Genomic DNA, 23,067 nt, shown 5'->3' with positions numbered 1-23,067 from the left:
CTCCAGTTTTGCTATTTAGAGGGCGGGTACACTATTCATAATGGACAATAGGTAAGGCAATATTGAGCACCATATTCCATTTTTTTCCCAAAGAGTGGATGTTGGTGATGAACATGGGGTAGCATGGTGGCTCAGTGGTTAGCATGGGGACCCGGGTTCAATTCCAGCATCTGTGTGGAGTTTGCACATTCTCCCTGTGTCTGTGGGGGTTTCCTCCTAGCACTCCAGTTTCCTCTCTCAGTCCAAAGATATGAGGTTAGGTGGCTTGGCCATGCTAAATTGCCCATAGTGTCCAAGGGATGTGCAGGCCAGGTGGGTTAGCCACGGGAAAAGCAGTGTTATGGAGACAGAGTAGAGGGGATGGGTCTGGGTGAGATGCTCTTCAGGGGATCAGTGTGGCTCAATGGGATGAATGGCCTGCATTAACACTGTAGGAATTCTATGATTCTATAAAACGCCACCTTACTGGTCAGATAATGCAATGATTGCCTGTCAATCAGCTCAGTAAGAGGCCAATCAGAGGCCAGCAGCTCTGAATCCTAAAATCCATTGAAGGCGGCAATGGCCTCTATTGAGTAGCTGGCAGAACAAGCATTCGAGAGGGTGGGAGGGGGAGAGAGAGAGAGAGAGAGAGAGGGACAGTTTCATATTCCTCACCAGTCCTGCAGTAATGGCATTTGCAGATTGCCTCGACTCTTTCAGCAGAACTGTGGTTGTTTTCTCGAGAAGGCTTTCTCTTGAGCTGAAAGCTCCCTACTCCGACGATACGGACTCTTAGAGATCATTCAGTTAAGATCATTCTGTTCAGTCAGGAAGGATCAAACATGTAATCCAATTTCAGAGAAATGTAAGAATAATAAGGCAGCAATACTAATGGAACATAATTACCCAAATATTAACTTGGATAGTTTTAGTGTGCACGGTAGGGAGCGAACAATGTTTTTAAATTGCATCCAGGAAAGCTTTTTAAGCCAATACATAGAAAGCCCAGAATCCCAACAAAGGGAGAGGGCACTTCTGGGCCTAAAATTTACAAGTGAGTCTGGGCAGGCTGAAGGGATAATATGTTTTCCTCCAGGCCAGCACCACTCTGCCTTGGAAATAAATCGTCATTCCTTCAATGTCGCTGAGTCAAATTTCTGGAATTTGCGCTCTAACGCCGCTGTAATTTAGAACCTACACCTGGTGAATTGCAGAAATAGCTTTTCATGAAAGTAGCTTGCCACCATCTGCTCAAGTCCAACAGGGTTATTTGAAAACACAAGCTTTCAAAGCCTTACTCCTCCTTCAGGTGTTAGGGAGAGAAGTGGTATCATACAGAATTTATAAGTAAAAGATCAAAGGGCCACACCACTGATGAGGATGTACTAAACAAACCTAAGATCCTATCAAATCTCTAATCAGTTGGAAGGTTTTAATTGACCGACATGTAAATGTAAATCCTCGAATTCCTTTGAAGTCACTCTCCTGAGAGAACTAAAAGTTTTATCTGCAGAAAGAAGAGGTGACATTTTAGGTCAGACAATGCATATTAGGTGTGACGCCTGGTTTAGATTCTGTTTGTGTTTTGATTTGGAGTCAGACTGGTTCTACTTCTAAAGTAAGAATTTATAAAAAGCCACAGGCAAATGGAAAAAATGCAAAAATGTACCTATAAAGACAAAAGGTGGTGCCATGACCAGAGAACCCTGGATGTCAAGGAACATAAAGGTTATGATTAAGAAAAACAGAGAAGCTTATGGCAAAACTCTGTGAGCCAAATATAACAGAGTTCCTAGAACAGAGTTCCTGGGAGAAACTTAAAAGGAAATTAGGAAAGAAAGGAGAGTGCATAAGAAAGCATTAGTGAATAGAATGAATGAAGATTCAAAGAGTTTTATAAGTTTGTAAAAAGCTAGAGTATAACTGGAGAAAGATAACGGATCTGTATGGACTCCAGCAAGGCTTTTTGATTAAGACCCTCATGGCAGATTTATCAAGAAAATAAGAGCACATGGGATCCAAGGCAAAGAGGCATAAAGTTGACTGACGCAGGAAGCAGAGGGAGATGGTAAAGGGATGTTTCTGTGACTGGAAATCTCTTTTTAATGGTGTTTTACAGGGCTCAGTGTTGGGGCCATTGCTATTTGTGGTACATCTTAGTGCTTTGGGCTTTAATGAGGCGGGTATGATCGAAACATTCATAGATGACACGAGAATTGTTAAACTGGGAAATAGTAAACTGCACAATGTCACTAGACTGGTCAGCTGTGTAAAGTAGTACCAATGGAATTCAAATTGTAAAAGTGTGAGGTCATACATTTGGGGAGGGCAACCAGACCAAGGGATTACACTCTGAACAACAATCCCTAAAAGTACTGAAGATCAGCGGGACCTTGAGGTACATGTTTACTGATCTCTGAAGATAGTAAGCAGGCAGATAATGTGGCTAGGAAGGCACATGGGATACTTTCTTGTATTAGCTGAGGCATAGAATACAAGAGCTGGAAGGTTACACTGAAGTGTATAAAATGTTGATTAGGCTGTGGCTGGAGTACTATGTGCAGTTGTGGTAACCACATTAATGGAAAGGATATAATTACAATAAAGATTGAACAATAAAAATTTACCAGGATGCTGTTGAGATGGAAGGTCTGAGATATGAGGAAAGATTAAATAGACTGTTATTGTTTTTCTTGGAGCAGGAAAGTTGATAGGTGGCCTGATAGTGTGCATATGATTATGAGCCAAAGATAGAAAGGATAGAATGAGGTTTTTCCCATTTATAGAAAGGTCAATAAGCCAGGGGTCATAGATTTAAGTTCTGAGGAGAATTGAGGCCAATCTTTTTCCTCCAGGACTGGTACGAGTTTGGAACACATTGCATGAAGGTCAGAAGACCTCAACTTGTAAGCAGTATTTGAATTTTCGCTTGTGTTGTCAATGCCTCCAGAGTTATGGTCAAAAGCTGGAAAATGTAATTAGAGTAGTTGGATTTTTTTTGACTGGCATGGTCACAATGGATTGAATGGCCTCCTTGTGTGCTGTAAATGTTTATGAGTTTATGAATCACCCCTCCAGACTTTTTACATTATCGAATATTATTTAAATGATGAAAACACTGCAGACTTTTATTTTTCCCGTATAATGTGCTGCAGACAATAATGTATCGTTGGCCTAATCCTGGTGACTAACATGAGTAAACCACAGTGAAAACTGCAGGGTGTTAAGAGACACAAGGCTAATACATGTAAGAATCTGAGTACTAATCTGCAGAGTTCAAAGAATAAATTTGATGTTGAATGGCTTTCCTGTTCGTGCTAGATTGCACAACACTACTTGATGTAAAAATTGCTTTTCAGCAGCATCAAAATCAATATCATTCTGTTTACGAAAGATTTGATGAGCTGGATAGCAGTTTGTTTGTGAATGTTTAAGAAGAGGCGTCAAATGTGATGTGAATTTTCTATTCCAAATTTAACAGACAGTTGGTTAACTTGTCACGGTTCACTGAAATCCAAAATGGTTACAAGCTAAAAGATGGATTTCCTTTTGTAAATATTCATTTAATTTGATGCAAGCATTCAATTGTAAAGAATTCAAGAAACGTTCTTATTCATTAGTAAACAATTATCACAAAAAAATTAAATGGTTGGGTTTTAAAAGCAGAATTGAACTGTTTTCTAAGTTGTACTCACTCCATGCAAATGAAGTATCTTCCCTGATATAATATGATACAGCATATACAAGGGCATACCCCGCTTTCCAGCTAAACTACTCAAATTTGTGATTTCTAAAAGCGTAGGGAATACATTTTTGACACAGTGTACCCTGTACATGTCCATAATCTCAATGAGGCAACAGTGAGTTAAAATCCCCTGTTGCAGGGAACACTTCACCATTGCGAGTGCAGAAGTTGAGCTATATTAACACTGGAAATAAGTTAGCTTTCAAAACAAATTAGAAAAATAATGCTGTCCAACAATGCTTTGTGACAGGGATCAAATCATCGTCTAGTTCCCAGGAAGTTCCAATTTCAGAAGATTTTCTAGAAGTAATGCAGCACACTTTGTTTCATCTGGCACGTTATGAACCAGCACTCTTGCTAGGCCAGCAAAAAATTATATACCTCAAATACTGCAAGTTTATTGTATTATCGTGATCTCAACAAGAGTTGAGGGTGTGAGCGAGAAGGCTCTCACTGACAAGTTTTATCTAAGGCAAAGTTGTATTATCATTACAGTGCCTTATGCTGGAAATGACGTGTATACTCTGTTCATTATGGGCCAGTAGGGGTCATTTAATAAATAGCAAACTTTTTACTAAAACACAAATGCTTAATGCATAAAACACAATAATGCTTAAGTATACAACTTGTAGGAACCCAGCAGTGAGTAACTCATGTCCTGACTCCCAAAAGCCTGTCCATCCTCTACAAGGTTCAAGTCAGAATTATGAAGGATTAGTGTCCACTTGCCTGGACGAGGCAGCTCCAGCAACACTCAAGAAGCCTGTCACCACCCAGGAGAAAGCAGCCCGCTTGATTGGAATATTCACAAGCATCATATTCACAAACATCCACTCCCTCCACCACCAATGCTCAGTAGCTGCAGTGCATAATTTCAGCAAGACTCACTACAGAAATTCTAACTTGGAAATAAATCACCGTCTCTTCAGTGTCATTGGGTCCAAATCCTAGAATTCCTAGCCTAATGATATTCTGGTCTACCTCAGTACATGGATTGCAGCAGTTCAAGAAGGCAGCCCAATACCATCTTGAATGAATGATTTGTTTATTATCACTTGCTTTTCACAGTGAATAACGTGTAAAATATAGTGAAAAGCTTCAATAGTTGCCATAATCTGGCACAGTTTTGATTAGTTTTAGAATAAAAAGGATAAAAGAGATTACTGGAAGAGTTCTGAGCCCTGTGCTGGCTCACCAATGACACCTCTGTCACCACACCTCCTCCATCACTTCTCCTGCCCCCTGTATGGGTCCCACCAATGTAGGAGTCACCACTCTTTAGGTGCCATCACATAGCCGCTAAGCATACCCTGCCAATGCTACCGCCGATGCCGATGCCTGGTCCTGCGTGGAATCCACACCTGCTCCCATAACCAAATGTCTCCGGCACCACTGCCAGCGTGATGATGCCAGGACTGCCAGCTGCAGCTGTTGCCTCACCAATGCTAGGAGTCCCTACTCTGGGCCTACTGCAACCAGGAGTCCCTCGGTCCATTGTCAAACCAGGCTGTCCCTGCCATCTTGTGAATAGTCCCGCACCGGCATTTTGCTTTACTGGCGCCGCCATCTTGAAAAGTCTGCTGCTGCTGCCACCTCTGATCGCTGGAAGAGCTTTTCTCCTGGTGGCGCCACCATCCCCAAATGCCAGGTGGACGTCCCTGCTACGCCCAACAACCGCAGCCGCTGTGAGCAGCTATACCCGCCACTGCCTCTGACTGCTGAGACGAACCACTATTATGCCTGTTCTAGCTGCCACGCCAATTTAGCCAACTAACCCACTGCAAAACACTCCAAAGAGAAGAAAAAGGAAAAAAATGAAAGAAAAATAACAGAAATTAAAAGGGAAAAAGTAAAAAAAGGACAGTATGCAGGAGCGGACGAGCACTGTGCAAGAGCCTACATGCAGCCCTGCTACTCTACCGCAATCTTGAACCGTCTCAAGGGCAACTAGGGATGGACAATTAACTGGTGGCCCAGCAAGAAGCATCCATTTCCTATAATTGAAACCAAAGAAACCAGAATGGATTGTATATGTTACCACAGTCTGAGCAAGTTTTAGCTAGTAACTTTACCCAAATTGGTAAAGTTAGAGTTATATTCTTACATTGTGGATGCATTGTAGTTTTGTGCCTGTGATTCTAGTAAAATGTACGAGACTTATCCCAAGGTTGTTTTGTAAAACCGACAGTGTTTCATCTGGTTGGGATTGTGTCAAATTAATGCACCTCGATTTCTGCAAGCAGGTTATTCTTCAAAGATGTAACTTTCCATGATTTGACCAGGTGTGCAGGAGCAATAGGTTCCTTTCTTTTTAAACCCTTCTTGTAACAGTTGCAATTTGTTTCTTCCTAACACACAGTTTTCACACTTTTAATTAAAACTTCATTAACTCGAACACAATGAAGGAAACAAATTACAAGATTTTCTTGAGTGAAAGAACAAGGAACTTTATCACTTACTAGGAAAATTATAAAGCAGCACAATCCAAAACACACAGCGAAAATACATTTAAAAAGATGAGGTTATGGAGTCTAGCAACAAAGGAAGGGTGTAGGCAATTACAGCTTAAAGTTCCTTGAGCCTTTGAATTGTGAGCATGAAACCTGAGATCATTGTTGCTTATCTGTTGGCTTGTTTTCTCAGCAGTGGCAAATTTATATTCTTGTGTTTTAGGTGAATGATTGTTATCATGTCTTGCTTTTTCACTGAGTACAAGTTCCTGAGGTTGGAGAGATGGGGAGAGTGAGTGGCTTGCAATGCGCTGTCTCGTTTCAATGCAATTTTCTTTCCGTCTTTGCTTTGCTGCTTGAAGCAGCTGTCAACGTAGCTCTATTTGTAAATTCCTCAGTCTGTTCCATTGTCCTTTCAAACTGAAGGTGCTGTTTGAATTTATCTTGTAAGTGGAAATTAAACAAAAGATGCTAATTTCTTGTTGTTGACTCAGTTGGCTGCTTTCAGTCTTTTGATAATATTCTAATCTAATGCAACCAGTTTCAATTATTTCATACAGATTCTGATTTGCCTTTATATGTTGTCAGGTGATGACAGCAGCCATTTTAGGTCAGTGTTTGATCATTTTAAAACCATTTTAGCCCATGAAAGCTCACAAATATGACAATAAGAGGATGAAAATTGAACTTTGATAGCCTATTTCTACTGTGAATGTCACACCTGGCAAAGTGGGGAAGAGGAAAGTCAACTGCTACTAACAACCATGAAATCTGCAAAGAGATTAATGACAACCACTTTGGTCATTCTTGTTCCCATACAAAAACAGACACTAAAGCCATCCCCACTCCATGTCAGAACCTGCTGTCACAGTAATGTGTAAAACTTTGTGTCATAAGATCCTGGAATATTTTTCCATTGTCTCTCATTTGGGAAATAATAATTGCTATCTGCAAAGCAGAGGGCAAATCGGTCTCAATGATTTACCCACAGTGTATTTTCCTCTTTCTGTTACATAAGTGAAAAGTTTTACGTTGAGTTTGCTCAAAGAACTAATTTAGCCTGGCAGGTTACATATGCTATTGTGCCACTGTAGCGACTGCCTAAGATGGACTGGCTAGCTTTATGCGTTAGCATTATTTAATTAGCAAAGTCAATTCCTACGAAGAGTGGGTGATCCATTTTTTAAAGAATTGCAATAAATTCAAACATTGATTCAAGTCTGATACCTAATTCAAAGTGATTTGTTCTTGAAAACGCAGACATCCAGATTAATTTTAACCCAGGGTGACAGATTCAGGAAATGTAACAAAATGTGAAAATGAGTTGTAAAATGAAGCAAGGATGAGTCTGAGTCCACAAAGTCCAATACTTTATTGTCAGGTCTAGGAAAAATGACCTTATCACTTTAGTTTTGTAGAAATTTTTTTTTCAAAAATGCCAGTGGGAGAGATCTTTGTTGGTGTTGTGCCACTAATGCAAATTTATGCCATTTCTGAAAAGGCAGGCAGCAATATGAATCATTACCGTCATTTCCAAGGTGGTACCCTTCACTGATAATAAAAATATCTGATAGCAAATCAGTCTGAAAAAAAAAGCCCTATTTAAAGACATTTGTTTATACCACTTAAACTCAGAAACAACTAGGCTGAGTGCATCTGGTTGAAGCCGTGCCAATTCTTCTGATCAGTTTTGATTAAAGTCTTACACTTGGTCATTTTTGCAGAGATATGGTGCCTAAAGTGAATTTTCTGCAAGCATAGATGTTGCTAATTTCCAGTTTGGAGATTTCTCATGCAAATTGAATGTGCAAGATCATGGCTTAAAATTAAACTCAATAACATTTATATTAAGCCTACTAAATATATAAAGCAATGTTCAATCTCTGTCCCTACATTTATTAATTCACTCAGATAAGGCAAAAACCATTTAATGGTTTACTCTTGCTTCTAAGTCCTATGTTTGATTTATATGCCATTTCAACAGCAGATCCATATTTGGACAGATGTCTTCACTTTATCTATTCAAGGGATGTTGCTGGTTGGTGCAGCATTTATTGCTCCTTCCTATTTACCTTTGAGAAGAGCTGGTGAGCTGCTTTCTTGAACTGTTATTGTCTTTGATGTGTAGGTACACTTAGAATGCTGTTAGTGGTGAGCACAAGATAGCACAAGAACAGTCTTGTGGCTTGTGCTTCATAGGCAATGAAGTGGACAGTGTAAGCACTTATTTTGTTCTGGATGGTGTCAAACCTCTTGCGAGTTGTTGAAACTGCACTCATCCAAGAAAAGGGATAATATTCCATCCAATGTCTTGTAGATGGAGGACAAGCTTTGGCGTGACAGGAAGTGAGTTAGTTTGTTCAGAGCTCCTAGTGTCTGACTTGCTGTTGTAACAATAGAGTTTACATGGCTAGTCCAGCTCAGTTTCTGATCAAAGACAGTCACTAGGATGCTAATAATGGGGATTCAGTGATGATAATGGCATTGAATATCAAAGAACAAAGAACAAAAAAAAATTACAGTACAGCAACAGGCACTTCGGCCCTCCAAGCCAGCACCGACATGCTGCCCGTCACAACTAAAACCCCCTACCTTTCCGGCGAACATATCCCTCTATTCCCATCCTGGTCATATATTTATCAAGGCATCCTTTAAAAGTCACAGTAGTATCTGCTTCCACTACCTCCCCTGGAAGCGAGTTCCAGGCACACACCTATCTCTGTGTAAAAAAACTTGCCTCGTATGTCACCTTTAAACCTTGCCCCTCACACCTTAAACCCGTGGCCCCTGGTAACTGACTCTCCCACGCTGGGAAAAAGCTTAACTTCCCATATATTGACTGGGACTCACTTAGTGCTTGTGGCTCGGATGGGGCAGAGTTTGTAAGGAGCGCCCATGAGGGCCTGTCACAGGATATTAGTTGGATTATCTCATGTTTGACTTGGCTGTTAACTGGCACTAGCATCTGTGCAAATTACTTTCTCTATATTAGCCCAAGCTTGGATGTTGTCCAGGTTTTGACGTACATGGATATGGACCGCTTCAGTCACTGAGAAGACAAATCGTGCTAAATACTGTGCAACATCAATGAACATCCCCACTTCCAGCTGTATGATTGAGTTAAGGTAATTGATGAAGAAGTCTTTACACTTTTGATCCACAATGACAAGTATCTTCTAGCCTTGCTGTTGTGAGTATTACATGAAAGCAATGCTGGAGAGTTATCAGACGAACGGTTGGATATAGAGCAGTTTTTCCGCCGTCTTCGCCTCCACGCCTACTTCTTCAACCGGGAACCCAACCCTCCTTCCACTGACCCCTTCACCCGCTTCCAACACAAGTCCTCCTCCTGGACACCACCCCCAGGCCTCCTACCCTCCCTCGACCTCTTCATCTCCAACTGCCGTCGAGACATTAACCGCCTCAACCTCTCCACCCCTCTCACCCACTCCAACCTCTCCCCCGCAGAACGGGCAGCCCTCCGCTCCGTCCGCTCCAACCCCAACCTCACCATCAAACCCGCAGACAAGGGTGGCGCAGTGGTAGTATGGCGCACTGACCTCTACATCGCAGAGGCCAGACGCCAACTCTCCGACACCACCTCCTACCGCCTCCTCGATCATGACCCCACACCCGAGCACCAAACCATCATCTCCAACACCATTCACGACCTCATCACCACAGGGGACCTCCCACCCACAGCCTCCAAACTCATTGTTCTCCAACCCCGCACGGCCCGTTTCTATCTCCTTCCCAAAATCCACAAACCTGCCTGCCCTGGTCGACCCATCGTCTCAGCCTGCTCCTGCCCCACCGAACTCATCTCCACCTATCTGGACTCCATTTTCTCCCCTTTGGCCCAGGAACTCCTCACCTATGTCCGTGACACCACCCACGGCCTCCACCTCCTCCAGGACTTCCAATTCCCTGGCCCCCAACACCTCATATTCACCATGGACGTCCAGTCCCTGTACACCTGCATTCCGCATGGAGATGGCCTCAAGGCCCTCCGCTTCTTCCTGTCCCGCAGACCCGACCAGTCCCCCTCCACCGACACTCTCATCCGCCTAGCTGAACTCGTCCTCACACTCAACAACTTCTCTTTTGACTCCTCCCACTTCCTACAGACTAAGGGGGTGGCCATGGGCACCCGCATGGGCCCCAGCTATGCCTGCCTCTTTGTAGGTTACGTGGAACAGTCCCTCTTCCGCACCTACACAGGCACCAAACCCCACCTCTTCCTCCGGTACATTGATGACTGTATCGGCGCCGCCTCTTGCTCCCCAGAGGAGCTCGAACAGTTCATCCACTTCACCAACATCTTCCACCCCAACCTTCAGTTCACCTGGGCCATCTCCAGCACATCCCTCACCTTCCTGGACCTCTCAGTCTCCATCTCAGGCAACCAGCTTGTAGCTGATGTCCATTTCAAGCCCACCGACTCCCACAGCTACCTAGAATACACCTCCTCCCACCCACCCTCCTGCAAAAATTCCATCCCCTATTCCCAATTCCTCCGCCTCCGCCGCATCTGCTCCCACGATAAGACATTCCACTCCCGCACATCCCAGATGTCCAAGTTCTTTAAGGACCGCAACTTTCCCCCCACAGTGATCGAGAACGCCCTTGACTGCGTCTCCCGTATTTCCTGCAACACATCCCTCACACCCCACCCCCGCCACAACCGCCCAAAGAGGATCCCCCTCGTTCTCACACACCACCCTACCAACCTCCGGATACAACGCATTATCCTCCGACACTTCTGCCATTTACAATCCGACCCCACCACCCAAGACATTTTTCCATCCCCTCCCCTGTCAGCTTTCCGGAGAGACCACTCTCTCCGTGACTCCCTTGTTCGCTCCACACTGCCCTCCAACCCCACCACACCCGGCACCTTCCCCTGCAACCGCAGGAAATGCTACACCTGTCCCCACACCTCCTCCCTCACCCCCATCCCAGGCCCCAAGATGACATTCCACATTAAGCAGAGGTTCACCTGCACATCTGCCAATGTGGTATACTGCATCCACTGTACCCGGTGCGGCTTCCTCTACATTGGGGAAACCAAGCGGAGGCTTGGGGACCGCTTTGCAGAACACCTCCGCTCAGTTCGCAACAAACAACTGCACCTCCCAGTCGCAAACCATTTCCACTCCCCCTCCCATTCTCTAGATGACATGTCCATCATGGGCCTCCTGCACTGCCACAATGATGCCACCCGAAGGTTGCAGGAACAGCAACTCATATTCCGCCTGGGAACCCTGCAGCCATATGGTATCAATGTGGACTTCACCAGTTTCAAAATCTCCCCTTCCCCTACTGCATCCCTAAACCAGCCCAGTTCGTCCCCTCCCCCCACTGCACCACACAACCAGCCCAGCTCTTCCCCCCCACCCACTGCTTCCCAAAACCAGTCCAACCTGTCTCTGCCTCCCTAACCGATTCTTCCTCTCACCCATCCCTTCCTCCCACCCCAAGCCGCACCCCCAGCTACCTACTAACCTCATCCCACCTCCTTGACCTGTCCGTCTTCCCTGGACCGACCTATCCCCTCCCTACCTCCCCACCTACGCTCTCTCCACCTATCTTCTTTACTCTCCATCTTCGGTCCGCATCCCCCTCTCTCCCTATTTATTCCAGTTCCCTCACCCCATCCCCCTCTTTGATGAAGGGTCTAGGCCCGAAACGTCAGCTTTTGTGCTCCTGAGATGCTGCTTGGCCTGCTGTGTTCATCCAGCCTCACATTTTATTATCTTGGAGTTATTAGACCAGATTGTTTTGATGAACCTCCTATTGGCAAGAAGAAGGATAGCACACAAAGAGACCAGTACAGGAGTTAAAAGGTAAATGCCAAAAGGAGAGTTCTCTGCATGCCGCCCTGTTTCACCCTGTGTGTACTTAATACATCCCCTGATGATGTAATCTCTTTTGGGCAAAAAAAACTGTGGCCAGTTTAGAAAATCCTATGAATTTCTTTCCAATCGCTAAAGAGAATCCAACAAGGCTCCATAAATCCTCAGCCTCACAGCCAGCAGCAATATATCCTCAGTTACTGGAAGTGTTTTCTTCATTCAGGTAATTGTCAAATTCCTTTTGAGGTAAAGCCGTCTGTTCAAATGTCTGGAAGAACACAGGAGGCCAAGCATCATTGAAGGAGCAGGAAATGTGACATTTTGGGCGTAGACCCTTCTTCAGAATATATATGGGAAGTCAATATATGGGAAGTTAAGCTTCTTCAGAAGGATCTAGGCCTGAAACATCAGCCTTCCTGCTCCTCTGATGCTGCTTGGCCTGCTGTGTTCATCCCGCTCTACACCTTTTATCTCAGATTCTCCAGCATCAGAAGTTCGTACTATCTCTGTTCAAATGTCTGTGTAGCTCTTGCTGGAGAAGGGTGATTTTGTGCAAAACAAAATGCTTCCTGGCAGGTGGCATAACTCTGATTAAATATTTTATAAGAATGTCTTTTATTACAAACATATATGTCTGTCTCATGTAACTTATCCAATCTGATTGAAACCAATCTCTTATGCATTAAAAAGAAATGGATCATATGCACACTCAGTCTTCCTTTCTTGAAGTCAGTAGCCCTATCTTATAGTGTCCATTCTTATAATTAGGTGTTCTTAAGCTCGGTGACTTTCACTCACCCTCTTCTACAATTATTCAGGGACTTCAATTTTCTTTACTAAGTGCAGAGAAATTTCAATGACATTCTGTGTATAAATGTGCCAAATTTGTTTATTGCCAAAATTTGATTTATATTTAAAGTATGCATCTGTACAAAGTGAAGTCCTATTTTTGTTTTCTTACAGCCACGTGACAGTTCCTAATGCTATTGGAAACTACCCTCCGGTCCTTTCCTTGATCTGTATCACATTATAGACTCCAACCTCTTCCTCTGAAACTCTTTCAGTCTCAGCCTAAAATTTTCATATCAAGCACATAAGCCAATAAGGCCTGAGTCAATTGATAACCATCTCGTACATCCATTTTCTATAGGATTCTGGGCTTAATGGAATTAAGTCCAGTTGCCTTGCACTATCTACCAAGTATTTTAATTTTAAATGTGACAATTTCAGCAGTAATTTCTGGAAGCAATTTAAGAAAGAAAAGAAAAACAAAAGGAACTGGCCTTTATAAAGCATGTTTCATGACTGCAGGACATCCCCACGTGATTCACAGTCAATTAATTACATTGTAAACTGTCGTAACATAGAGAAATGCAGCAGCTAATTATGCACAACAGGGTCCCACAAACAGTAATGAAATAAATAACCAATCAAATTATTTTAATGGTGTTTATTGGGAGATAAATGTTGACTAGAACACCAGGAGAACTCCTTTGCTCTTCAAATAGTACAATGGATAATTTTACTTCCATGTGAGAGGGCAGACAGGATTTTGATTTAACATCTTAGCTGAAAAATGGGGTTGCTGCACTTCATGAATAACTTTAAAGAACTAAGAGGGATCTTTAAATATTATTTAAAATCACACAATATCTTGCTTATGGTTTTAAAATGTTGTTGTAAAAGTAAAGGTAGAGAAGAAACTCTAAAGAAATTGTGCTTTACTTTCTGTTTGGTGTGTAACGTGGTGATGCAGTCATTGTATTATTGTCTAATCAGTGAATGCAGGAAATTTTTTTTAAGCAATCAGATACAAAATATCCATTACTTATGCAATTGTGTATACCTTTATTTATTTATACAGTTGATATTAATAACATTAAAAACTGCATAACTTGAGAGTGACATCGCAAGCAAACTTGTTACATTGCTTTTGAATATTTACAAATGGCTGCAATTTGATTATGAATATCATTTGTATCATTTTAAACTATATTACATCTTTCATGCTATCAAGGAAATCATCCTAAATTTGCAAGTGATTAGTAATTAATTTTAATTGGAATACGTATTTCAAAGCATACTCACATTTAGTGCTTAAACATTAGTACATTAATTTGTTGATGCTTTAATACCTTCATTAAATATCTACATTCCTGTGACTTTAAAAACAAAGGCAGAAATAATGCACATTAAATTGAAACATGCAATAGTACATTTACGGAGGGCATTGTTTTGCTGTTTAATGGTATTAAAGTTACATGAGATGTGCATTTGTAATCTGCTTTATTTGTACACATGAATGTACTGCCTTCTTATTTTTCAAAAAAAGTATTTCAAAACTTCAAGATTCAGCATATAGACTAAGCACACAGATCAAAGGTTTTCTCTTCAGTGATCATGAAGGAAAACAGAGGCCACAGCATTCAGAACAAATCCCAATACAATCAGAATTTACACAACTTTCTTCCAGGTCCTCACAATCCGTACAGCAAGTCAGATTGTCGTTTTCCAAATATTCAGCACAGCAACTGCACGTATTGAATCTGCCACATGATGTAGTTTCAAGGATAGATTTGCACAGGAACAGCAGTTCACAAAATAGGCAGGCTAACAGGCATTGGGCACAGCGGTCGTCTTCAGTATATAATGGAAGCAAAAAGGAAAAAAAGGTAATCTAACATTATTTAAAAATCTATACTATAGTACAGATGTTCAAATTGTAACAATAAGCTATACTCCGGGTTTATTTTGGACACTTACAGAAAATGATGCCTGAATACTGCAGTCATTAAAGCCAAATTTTATAATCACAAAGGAGCTTACCCTTATTCAAAGAGATACTGTGTAATCAACTAACAAGACTATGCTTATTCGCTTTACGGCAATATTCCTATCAGATCCATAAAGCAGGTCAATGATAGCAAACTTTAGAAATTTCCAAACATTCATTGGTTTCCTAACAAGAGTCAAATATTTCATGGTCAAACTCACTTGCAGTTACAATCATGGAAGTTATGGTTCACATCAGAACTACATTTATGACAATAAAAGCCAAATCTCTGGGTCTATCGATTTGCCCTAGTGTGAGATAGCTTGAGCAGAACAGGTTAAAATTGGCAGAACAGACAGGCAAATATGAGGTTGGGGGTCTAGGCCCGAAACGTCAGCTTTTGTGCTCCTGAGATGCTGCTTGGCCTGCTGTGTTCATCCAGCTTCTCACTTTCTTATCTAGGCAAATATGAGGGTTGCACATTCATCTGGTATGAAAGATGAAAATAATAAAGAGACAGGGGAGAGTTAGTGATTATGAATGAGAATGTGGGAACATCAATGGCTATCTGAAAGGTGATTTGAACATATAATAGGGCTGGCAACACAAAGCAGCAATAAATATAAATAATGTGTCAGTTAAATATGGAATAATTTTAAACAATTTGAATTTTTGACTGAAAATTCCAACATTTTGCAGATTTGATAGAGAATGGATCAAATTAGTATTATCATTTTAAGTTCAAAGTCACAAATTTCAAATGTAAGGGGCCTAACATTAATTGAGTATTTTTCTGGAGATACCTACTGCAGCATTAAGGCTAGTGCAGCATTACTACCAAATTATATTTCAATTATCATTTTTTTAAAAAATCATTCATAGGATGTTGGCATCACAGGCTCGAACAGTGTTTATTGCCTATCCCTAATTTAGGAGACAGCCACATTGCTCTGGGTCTGAAGTCACATGTAACCTGGACCAGGTAAGGATGGTAGTTTCCTTTGCGAAAGAGCATTATTAGTGAACTAGATGGGTTTTTGTGACAATTGACAACGTATGCATGATCGTCATTAGATATGCTGAGGGCGATTTGAACCCAGGTCCTCAGAACATTTAGGATCTCTGGATTGATAGACTACTGACAATACACTCGGCCATCACCTCCCCCATTTCCAGGGGTTTGCAGATCCACTCTCTAAAAAACACCATATCAGCGCTGGAAGCAAAAAACTTGTATTTCAGCATATATCCAGTAATGCTGTATAGTTTATATGACTGTTTACAACACTGTAGTGAGATTTTAACAATTGTGCAGATGGCAAATGTCCACGAATGACAAACTATCACTTAATGGAGCCTAATTTACTCAATGCATTTTTTTTGTTATAAACCAAATGATCCAAGCATTTTTTATTCATCTTAGAATACCCTTCCACTTTTTGAAGTGATTTAGGGGCACAGGGCTCAACATATACATTTATGCTGGATAATTATTGCACTCATTAAATCTGATTAATCCAGTGATCCACTAAGTAGCTGCATCGGAAAGGACAGAGAGAACCTACTGGATTCCTGGTTGTGCTGCAGATGCTACAAATGGCTTTCTCTTCTTTTGGAAGTATAGAAGTAGTTACCGATTTCATGCCTGATCACGACAGCGGGACTTGATTGAATTTTTTGAAGGGGCAACAATGTGGACGGTGAACGATCGATGGATGTTCCTTATATGGATAGAGTTCCAGATGGCATTCGATAAAATCCCTCAAAAGGGACTGTTAGGTAAAGTTTGAAGCTCAATGAATTGAAAGTAAATTCATGATTAGGAAATTAGTTGCACGGGAGAACAGGAGTAAGGACAATGAGTAACTATGCTAATTCACAGGATGTCCTGTGAGCATCTATGCTGTACCCTCAGTTATTCATTGTATTTATTAATGAGTTGATGGGATAGAAAGCTACATATCTAAATCCACTGATAACAGTAGGAAGTGTAGATAGAAGCAAAACATTATAACGAATACTGTCAGATGAAATGAATGAGAAAAGTGCGATAATAAGATTTCAAGGTAGAGTAAGGTTAAGTATCCATGTTGGACCTACAAAAGACAGAGCATTTTGGAAAAGGGTCAATGTGAGAAACAGTAGAGGCATGAAGAAATTTAGAAAACTATTAACTTATTAAAATGCCATGAACAGGTTCAGAAAATAATCAAATAGGATAATGAATTGGATAATAATAGGCCTTCATATCTTGTGGATAGTATAAAAAAGGCTAAGAAATGACATTTCAGCTATATAGAATACAGAACTGCACAGCGCAAGTTTGGGCCCTTTCACCCATGACGTTGGGCTGAACTGACACCAAATGAAACTAATCCCTTCTGCCTGCCCTTGGTCCATATCACCCCACCCCTTGCATATTTATGTGCTTATCTAAAACTCCCTTAAACGCCCCTGCGTATCTGCCTCACACCATCCTTGGCAGCACATTCCAGACTCCTACCAGTCCGTGTGTTAAAAAAATTGCTCTCACATCTCCTTTGAACTTTTCCCCTCTCACATTAAATGCATGCCCTCTAACATTAGACACTTAGACAAATAAAACATTGGTTAGACCACACCTGAAGAATTGTGCGCAGTTTTGCTGGCTTCATCTCAGGAGTTATATTTTGGCCTCGGAGGGGATGCAGTGTATGTTTTCCAAAATGATACCTGTATCTCAAAAATTAAATTATGAGGACAGATTAAATAAATGAGATCGGATGTTCTTATTTTAGCTAAGTGTCATATTTTGGCATGGAGGAATTCGCATGTTATTAACTATGTACTTCATCCTTACGGTGCCCTCTTACATGTTTCTATCCCTAAAGCTACCACTCACCATTCCCAGAACTTGCCATACTCTAGGTGTCTGTTGAAAGATAGAACGGAGTTGGGGAAAACCCTCTTCACCCAGACAGTGGCGGATATATGGACTGCTCTGCCCCAGAAGGCAGTGGAGGCCAAGTCTCTGGATACTTTCAAGAAAGAGATGGACAGAGCTCTTACAGATAGTGGAATCAAGGGTCTTGGGGATAAGGCAGGGACAGGATACTGATTGTGGATGATCAGCCATGATCATAATGAATGGTGGTGCTGGCTTGAAGGGCCGAATGGCCTACTCCTCCACTTTTTGTCGATTGTCCATTGTCTATCTGCAGGCCTGGAGCCCAGGCCATCTTGAAAAAGCTGCTGTGCACCCAGACAAACACTGGCATTTCAAAGCTGCCTTGCTTGTTAAATGATAGCCTTTCTGATGATGTTTGATTGGGGGTAAATGGGATAGTTCCTGGTGGATGGCATAGTCTACGTGAGTGGGATCATCATCACAGAGGGCATGCCAACCATGCTCTGGCAGCCTGATCTGAAGTTGCCAACTGGGTCATAAGAAAGCCCATCACCCTGCCTAGTCTTTCTGCACTTTGACCACCTTTAGCCAGAAGTATGTGGCTCACTGCTTTCTTGACTTTTTCCTTAGTGCAGACTCAAAGAAAAGAAGCTTGTCAAGTTTGGTTGCAGGCCTCAGTCAAGACAAGGGGAACTGTCTTCTGTAAGGGTGTCCCAATACTGTAAGTCAAGAGCAGCCCACAGTATCAGTCCATAGGGATGTACACAGTCCAGCAGCCACTCAGGACTGTCAGAATCAAGATGCTTGCCATGTAAAAGATGAGGAGTTGAACGTGGGCAGCCTACCGTCTATTTCTTGCCTATGGGGGCTGTTTCCTGCTTTGAATAAGAGAGGCATGTGTTTAGGGAGATAAAAGATGGTGGTACTTCTGGTTCATGTGGAGGGCCTGGGTAATGACCTGAGGGAGTGTGAAATGTGTGGGGTTCACAGAATGAAGACAATGTCAGGGTCTCAGTGGAGGTTAAAAGCCTGCGGCAGAGAACTAGCCACTGGTGTTTCAATTGTTAAACATGTGGAAAGTATGCAATCTTCAGGGGAATGGCTGTCAATGCTCTCACAATGCTCATGGAAACACATTGCTACCCCTGCAGCCACATGATGCAATCAGCATTTGTCATTAACCCCAATCCCCCCCAACAACTGTCCCTTGTCACTGTCCCAGAAGAGATGCTGCAGGGCACATCGAAGCCTCTAGGCCGGACCCAGTGACAGGATAAATCACAGGAACGGTGAAAAACAAACTATTTACAGAACATTGTAAGCTGCTGTTCCCTCAGCATAATTTCCTTCACCTTGCCCTCTGTGCTACACTGAGCTCTGTTCCAATGATGGGGTGGAAGGAGTCTGCTCAATAGTGGAGCCTGATCACCCTGGTGAGGTGACCCTGAGGGTGTTTGACTGTGGATGGGCCAGGCTTGCTGAGGTTCTTGTCCCGTCATGTACTGAACTTCCATGGGTTGGAGGGGACGGGAGGCTGGGTTGGAGGTGAGGGCCCGAACATTTCGACAGGGCCTGAATGCAGATCCCCCTCTAGCTTGCGGCCTCACGATAATGTCCTGTCCCCTTGTTTAGGGGGAGTAGGTGAACTAGACTCAAGGCTCCCTGCCCCACTATCACCTGGTCTTCAGTCCTGAGGACCAAGGTCTGGGGCAATACACTGCAGGTAGGGTGACTGTGCAGCAGATCTCAGAAATCTGGGACTCTTTCCCTTTCAGGGCAGCTACCAATCTGTTCATGGAGCCATATAGATGGTTATAGGACTAAGTAAAACACAAATGGATGCTGTTAACATTGACGCATATGGAGGAAATTTGTTGAGGTGTTCTGTGGGGATAAGGAGGCAGCACAGAGGGAATGCACAGTTATCAGTGTGGGAGGATGAGGAATCATGAAAACAAGTGAGGAAAGGCATTGCGTGTAACAGAAGAGGTGTTAGAAGATGAGCATTGATGAGAAGTGGGTACGATGACGGGGATAGAGTGAGTGTGAGGTAGCAGAGACCAGAATATGGCCCTTTATCCTGGCAGAGTGAAGAAAGTCAATGATCTTTTAGTGCCAATGCAGCCTGGTCCTCCATACCTTTGCAGCAGCACTGATCTATGTGACAAACATCAACCAGGATGGCATAATGCAGTTGCATAGCCTCCTCTGATGGTCTTCCATGAAATCAATGATCCTAATCTGAACAATCTCATTGACCATGGTCCTTTTTTGAGAACTGATGTACCAATGACCATTCTCGGCCATCTCTCGTCAGTCCCAGATAGTGAGTAGAACAGCTGGCAGACATCAGTGGGCTTTCAAATTTGGAAAGCGCTCAAGGAATGCTTGTCTTAATGCAGATCTTTGGTGAGTGGCAAGTTATTCTGGGAATGGCGCATGGTAAGATGGGATGGAAATCAGAGGTGATATACAACATATGGGTGAAAATAGAAATTGATGCAGTTTGACAAGATATTGTGACATAATTTTCTTGGCCATATGGTAGGAGTCACTCCACCAAATCCGATGTGGCTTGCACTTTGTTAAGAACTGTTAGATTCAGCCTTATCCGTTTTAACTTACCAGAAGCCACAGAAGACAAAAAAATTACAAATTCTGTGCTTTCTTTGTCATCATTGAGACCCTTCAGACAGAACTGCAAGCAGCATGCCTGCATTCAAATCCACCTCAGGGTTTTTGATGCATCTTGGCTGGTACTAGCGGCCAGTCCAGGTTTGCAAGTAACCTTGAATCAGCAATTTGGGCCCAAGTGCTCTAGCCCAGGCCTCAGATTGGGTTCATTGGAGCAGGCCCCTGTGAATGTTAGGCCAAACTATTTTGTACATTGATAAGCTACAATGGAGAGCTGTAAAATATTAAAGCTAATATTTCCTTAACTTTTGTCTAAATTGAATGCAATTTCCAATTTTAGTCTGCCACAGTCAACATTTTAGTCATTAATAAAGTTATCTTCAGTGTTTTTGTTATGGACTTGAGAGCGTGCTGATTGACAACCAAATTTACTTTTCTTACTGTCCGTGGAGCCTGCTAATGGGGATGAATGAATCCACAAACCTTTTTTTGATGTTTCTTTTGAAGGCTGTGGTGAGTGGTCTGACTGTACTGTGGCATCTTTTCTCTGTTCTGGTATGGGACTGATAACTTTACCTGTTCCATCTTCTGTAGGTTGATCACTTGGTGAAAGGGAAGTTTGACCTAGAATGATACAAAGAAAACTGTATCTAGCGAGACATCATAGAATCCCTACAGTGTGGAAACAGGCCCTTCGGCCCAACAAGTCGACACTGACTCTCAGATCATCCCGCCCAGACTCATCCCCCTATAACCCACACACCCTTGAACACTACGGGCAATTTAGCATGGCCAATCCACTTAACTTCCACGTCTTTGGACTGTGGGAGGAAACCAGAGCACTTGGAGGAAACCCACGCAGACGCAGGGAGAATATGCAAACTCCACACAGACAGTCACCCAACGGCAGAATCAAACCTGGGTCCCTGGTGTTGTGAGACTGCTGTGCTGACCACTGAGCCACCGACTGAAGTAAAGAGGAAGTGGTGTATATCCAGGATGCAGATGTCTGTCCCTCACCTACAAGATAACAGTGTAATGACATACTTCCCACTTGCATGGGTGGGTGCAGTTCCAAGAGCACTTAAGAAGAGCAATATTATCCATGACAAAGTAACCCAACCTTTAGCATCCCATTTACCAGCTGACATATTAATCCTACTCACCACTAATGCACAGTGGCAGCAGTGTGTACCGTCCAAAGGATGCACTGAAGTAACTTACCTCAGCTCAACTGTCAGTATATTCTGAAGTCACAAACTCTACCACTTCACATGACAAGGAGCTCACATTCTTCAAGGCAGTTAGGGATGGATAATAAGTGCTGGCCAAGCCATCAATTCAACATCCTGTGAACAGATTTTTTTCAAAAAGAGGTGGCATAGTAGACAGTGAAGACTGTTTTTCCTAAAATTACAAAGGGATCTTGATCAAATGGATCAATGGTCTGAAAAACAGTAGATGGAGTTCAATCTGGATAAATGGTACAACAAACAGGGGAAGGACTTATACATTTAATGGTAGGGCCTTGGGTAGTGTTGTAAAGTGGAGGGACCTATGGATGTTGGTACAGAAGTTTGCGTCATATATAGACAATATGGTTAAAAAGGTGCTTAGCATGTCTGCCTTCGTTGCTCAGTCCTTTGGGTATTGGAGTTGTGAAGTCATGTTGAGGTTGTACGGGACATTGGTAAGGCCTCTTCTCGAGTACTGTGTCTAGTTCTGGTCACCCAGTTATAGGAAGGGTATTATTAAGCTGGAGAGGGTTCAGAGGAGATTTACAAGGATATTGTTGAGTGTGACGTTTTGAGTTATGAAGAAAGGCTGGATAGGCTGGGACATTTTACCCTGGAGCATAGGAGATTGAGAGGTGGCCTTATAGAAGTATATACAATAATGAGTGATATATATAGGATTAATGGTAAGTATCTTTTCCTTAGAATGGGAGCTACCAAGACGAGGGGGCACATTTTTAAGGTGAGTGGGGAGAGATTTAAAAAAGACATGATGGGTAATTTTTTTACACAGGATGGTTCATGAGTGGAATAAACTTCCTGAGGAAGTGGTGGGTGTGGGCACAATTACAATGTTTAAAAGATATTTGGATAAGTACTTGAATTGAAAAGGTTTGGGGGGATATGGGCCAAGAGCAGGCAGGTGGGACTAGTTTAGTTTGGGATTATGTTCGTGGCATTGACTGGTTGGAACGAAGAGTCTGTTTCTGTGCTGAATGATTCCACAAATCTGTGACTCTATGACATCTGTGAGAAAACAGTGCCAGTTGTTGCAATATTGTTTATAAACATAGTGGGATAGAAATATATTTTGAACTGTGCCCGCAATAGAATTGAATATAGAATGCTACACATAATGAGCAACTGATATGATGTTGACTGTTTTGTGCACTGGTCAATACAAATTTCCACATAATGTTGGACAAATAAATGAACAGAAAATAGAGAAAAAAAGTGACATTTGTTCAAAAATGCCAAAAGCTAAGCAAACACCTGAAATTCAAGAGGATTCTCCTTCGAGAGTAAGTTGAGAGGAGATTTCATAGAGATGTTCAAAATCATGAGGTGTCCAGACAGAGGCGATAGAGAGCAATTATTTCCATCAGCATTATGAAGTGTTACATTTTGGTAGGAGGAAAAAATAGAGGCAACATAAAATAAAGAGTGCAGTTATAAAGTAGATATGATATAGCACAGAAAAGTAAGGTAGTTATAATGCACCTTGAC

General features: G+C 42.3%; 1 protein-coding gene across 2 annotated transcripts in view; it reads right to left on the bottom strand.

Moving 5' to 3' along the window:
• Positions 1 to 13,926: 13,926 nt before the first annotated feature.
• Positions 13,927 to 23,067, bottom strand: part of LOC125460369 (myoD family inhibitor domain-containing protein-like) — a 72,887-nt gene continuing 63,746 nt past the window's right edge. For both annotated transcript variants that reach the window (XM_048547790.2, XM_048547789.2), the window contains exons 3-4: positions 20,810 to 20,950; positions 13,927 to 14,669 (exon numbers count right to left, since the gene is read on the bottom strand). In XM_048547790.2, coding sequence (XP_048403747.1) covers positions 14,431 to 14,669; positions 20,810 to 20,950 — 380 coding nt within the window. In that variant the 3' untranslated portion in view covers positions 13,927 to 14,430. The remainder of the gene's footprint in view (positions 14,670 to 20,809; positions 20,951 to 23,067) is intronic.

Source organism: Stegostoma tigrinum, chromosome 11, assembly GCF_030684315.1.
Source record: "Stegostoma tigrinum isolate sSteTig4 chromosome 11, sSteTig4.hap1, whole genome shotgun sequence".
NCBI classification, from domain to species: domain Eukaryota; kingdom Metazoa; phylum Chordata; class Chondrichthyes; order Orectolobiformes; family Stegostomatidae; genus Stegostoma; species Stegostoma tigrinum.
The sequence above is the reverse complement of the archived record's forward strand: the minus strand, read 5'-3'. Positions and strand labels throughout refer to the sequence as shown.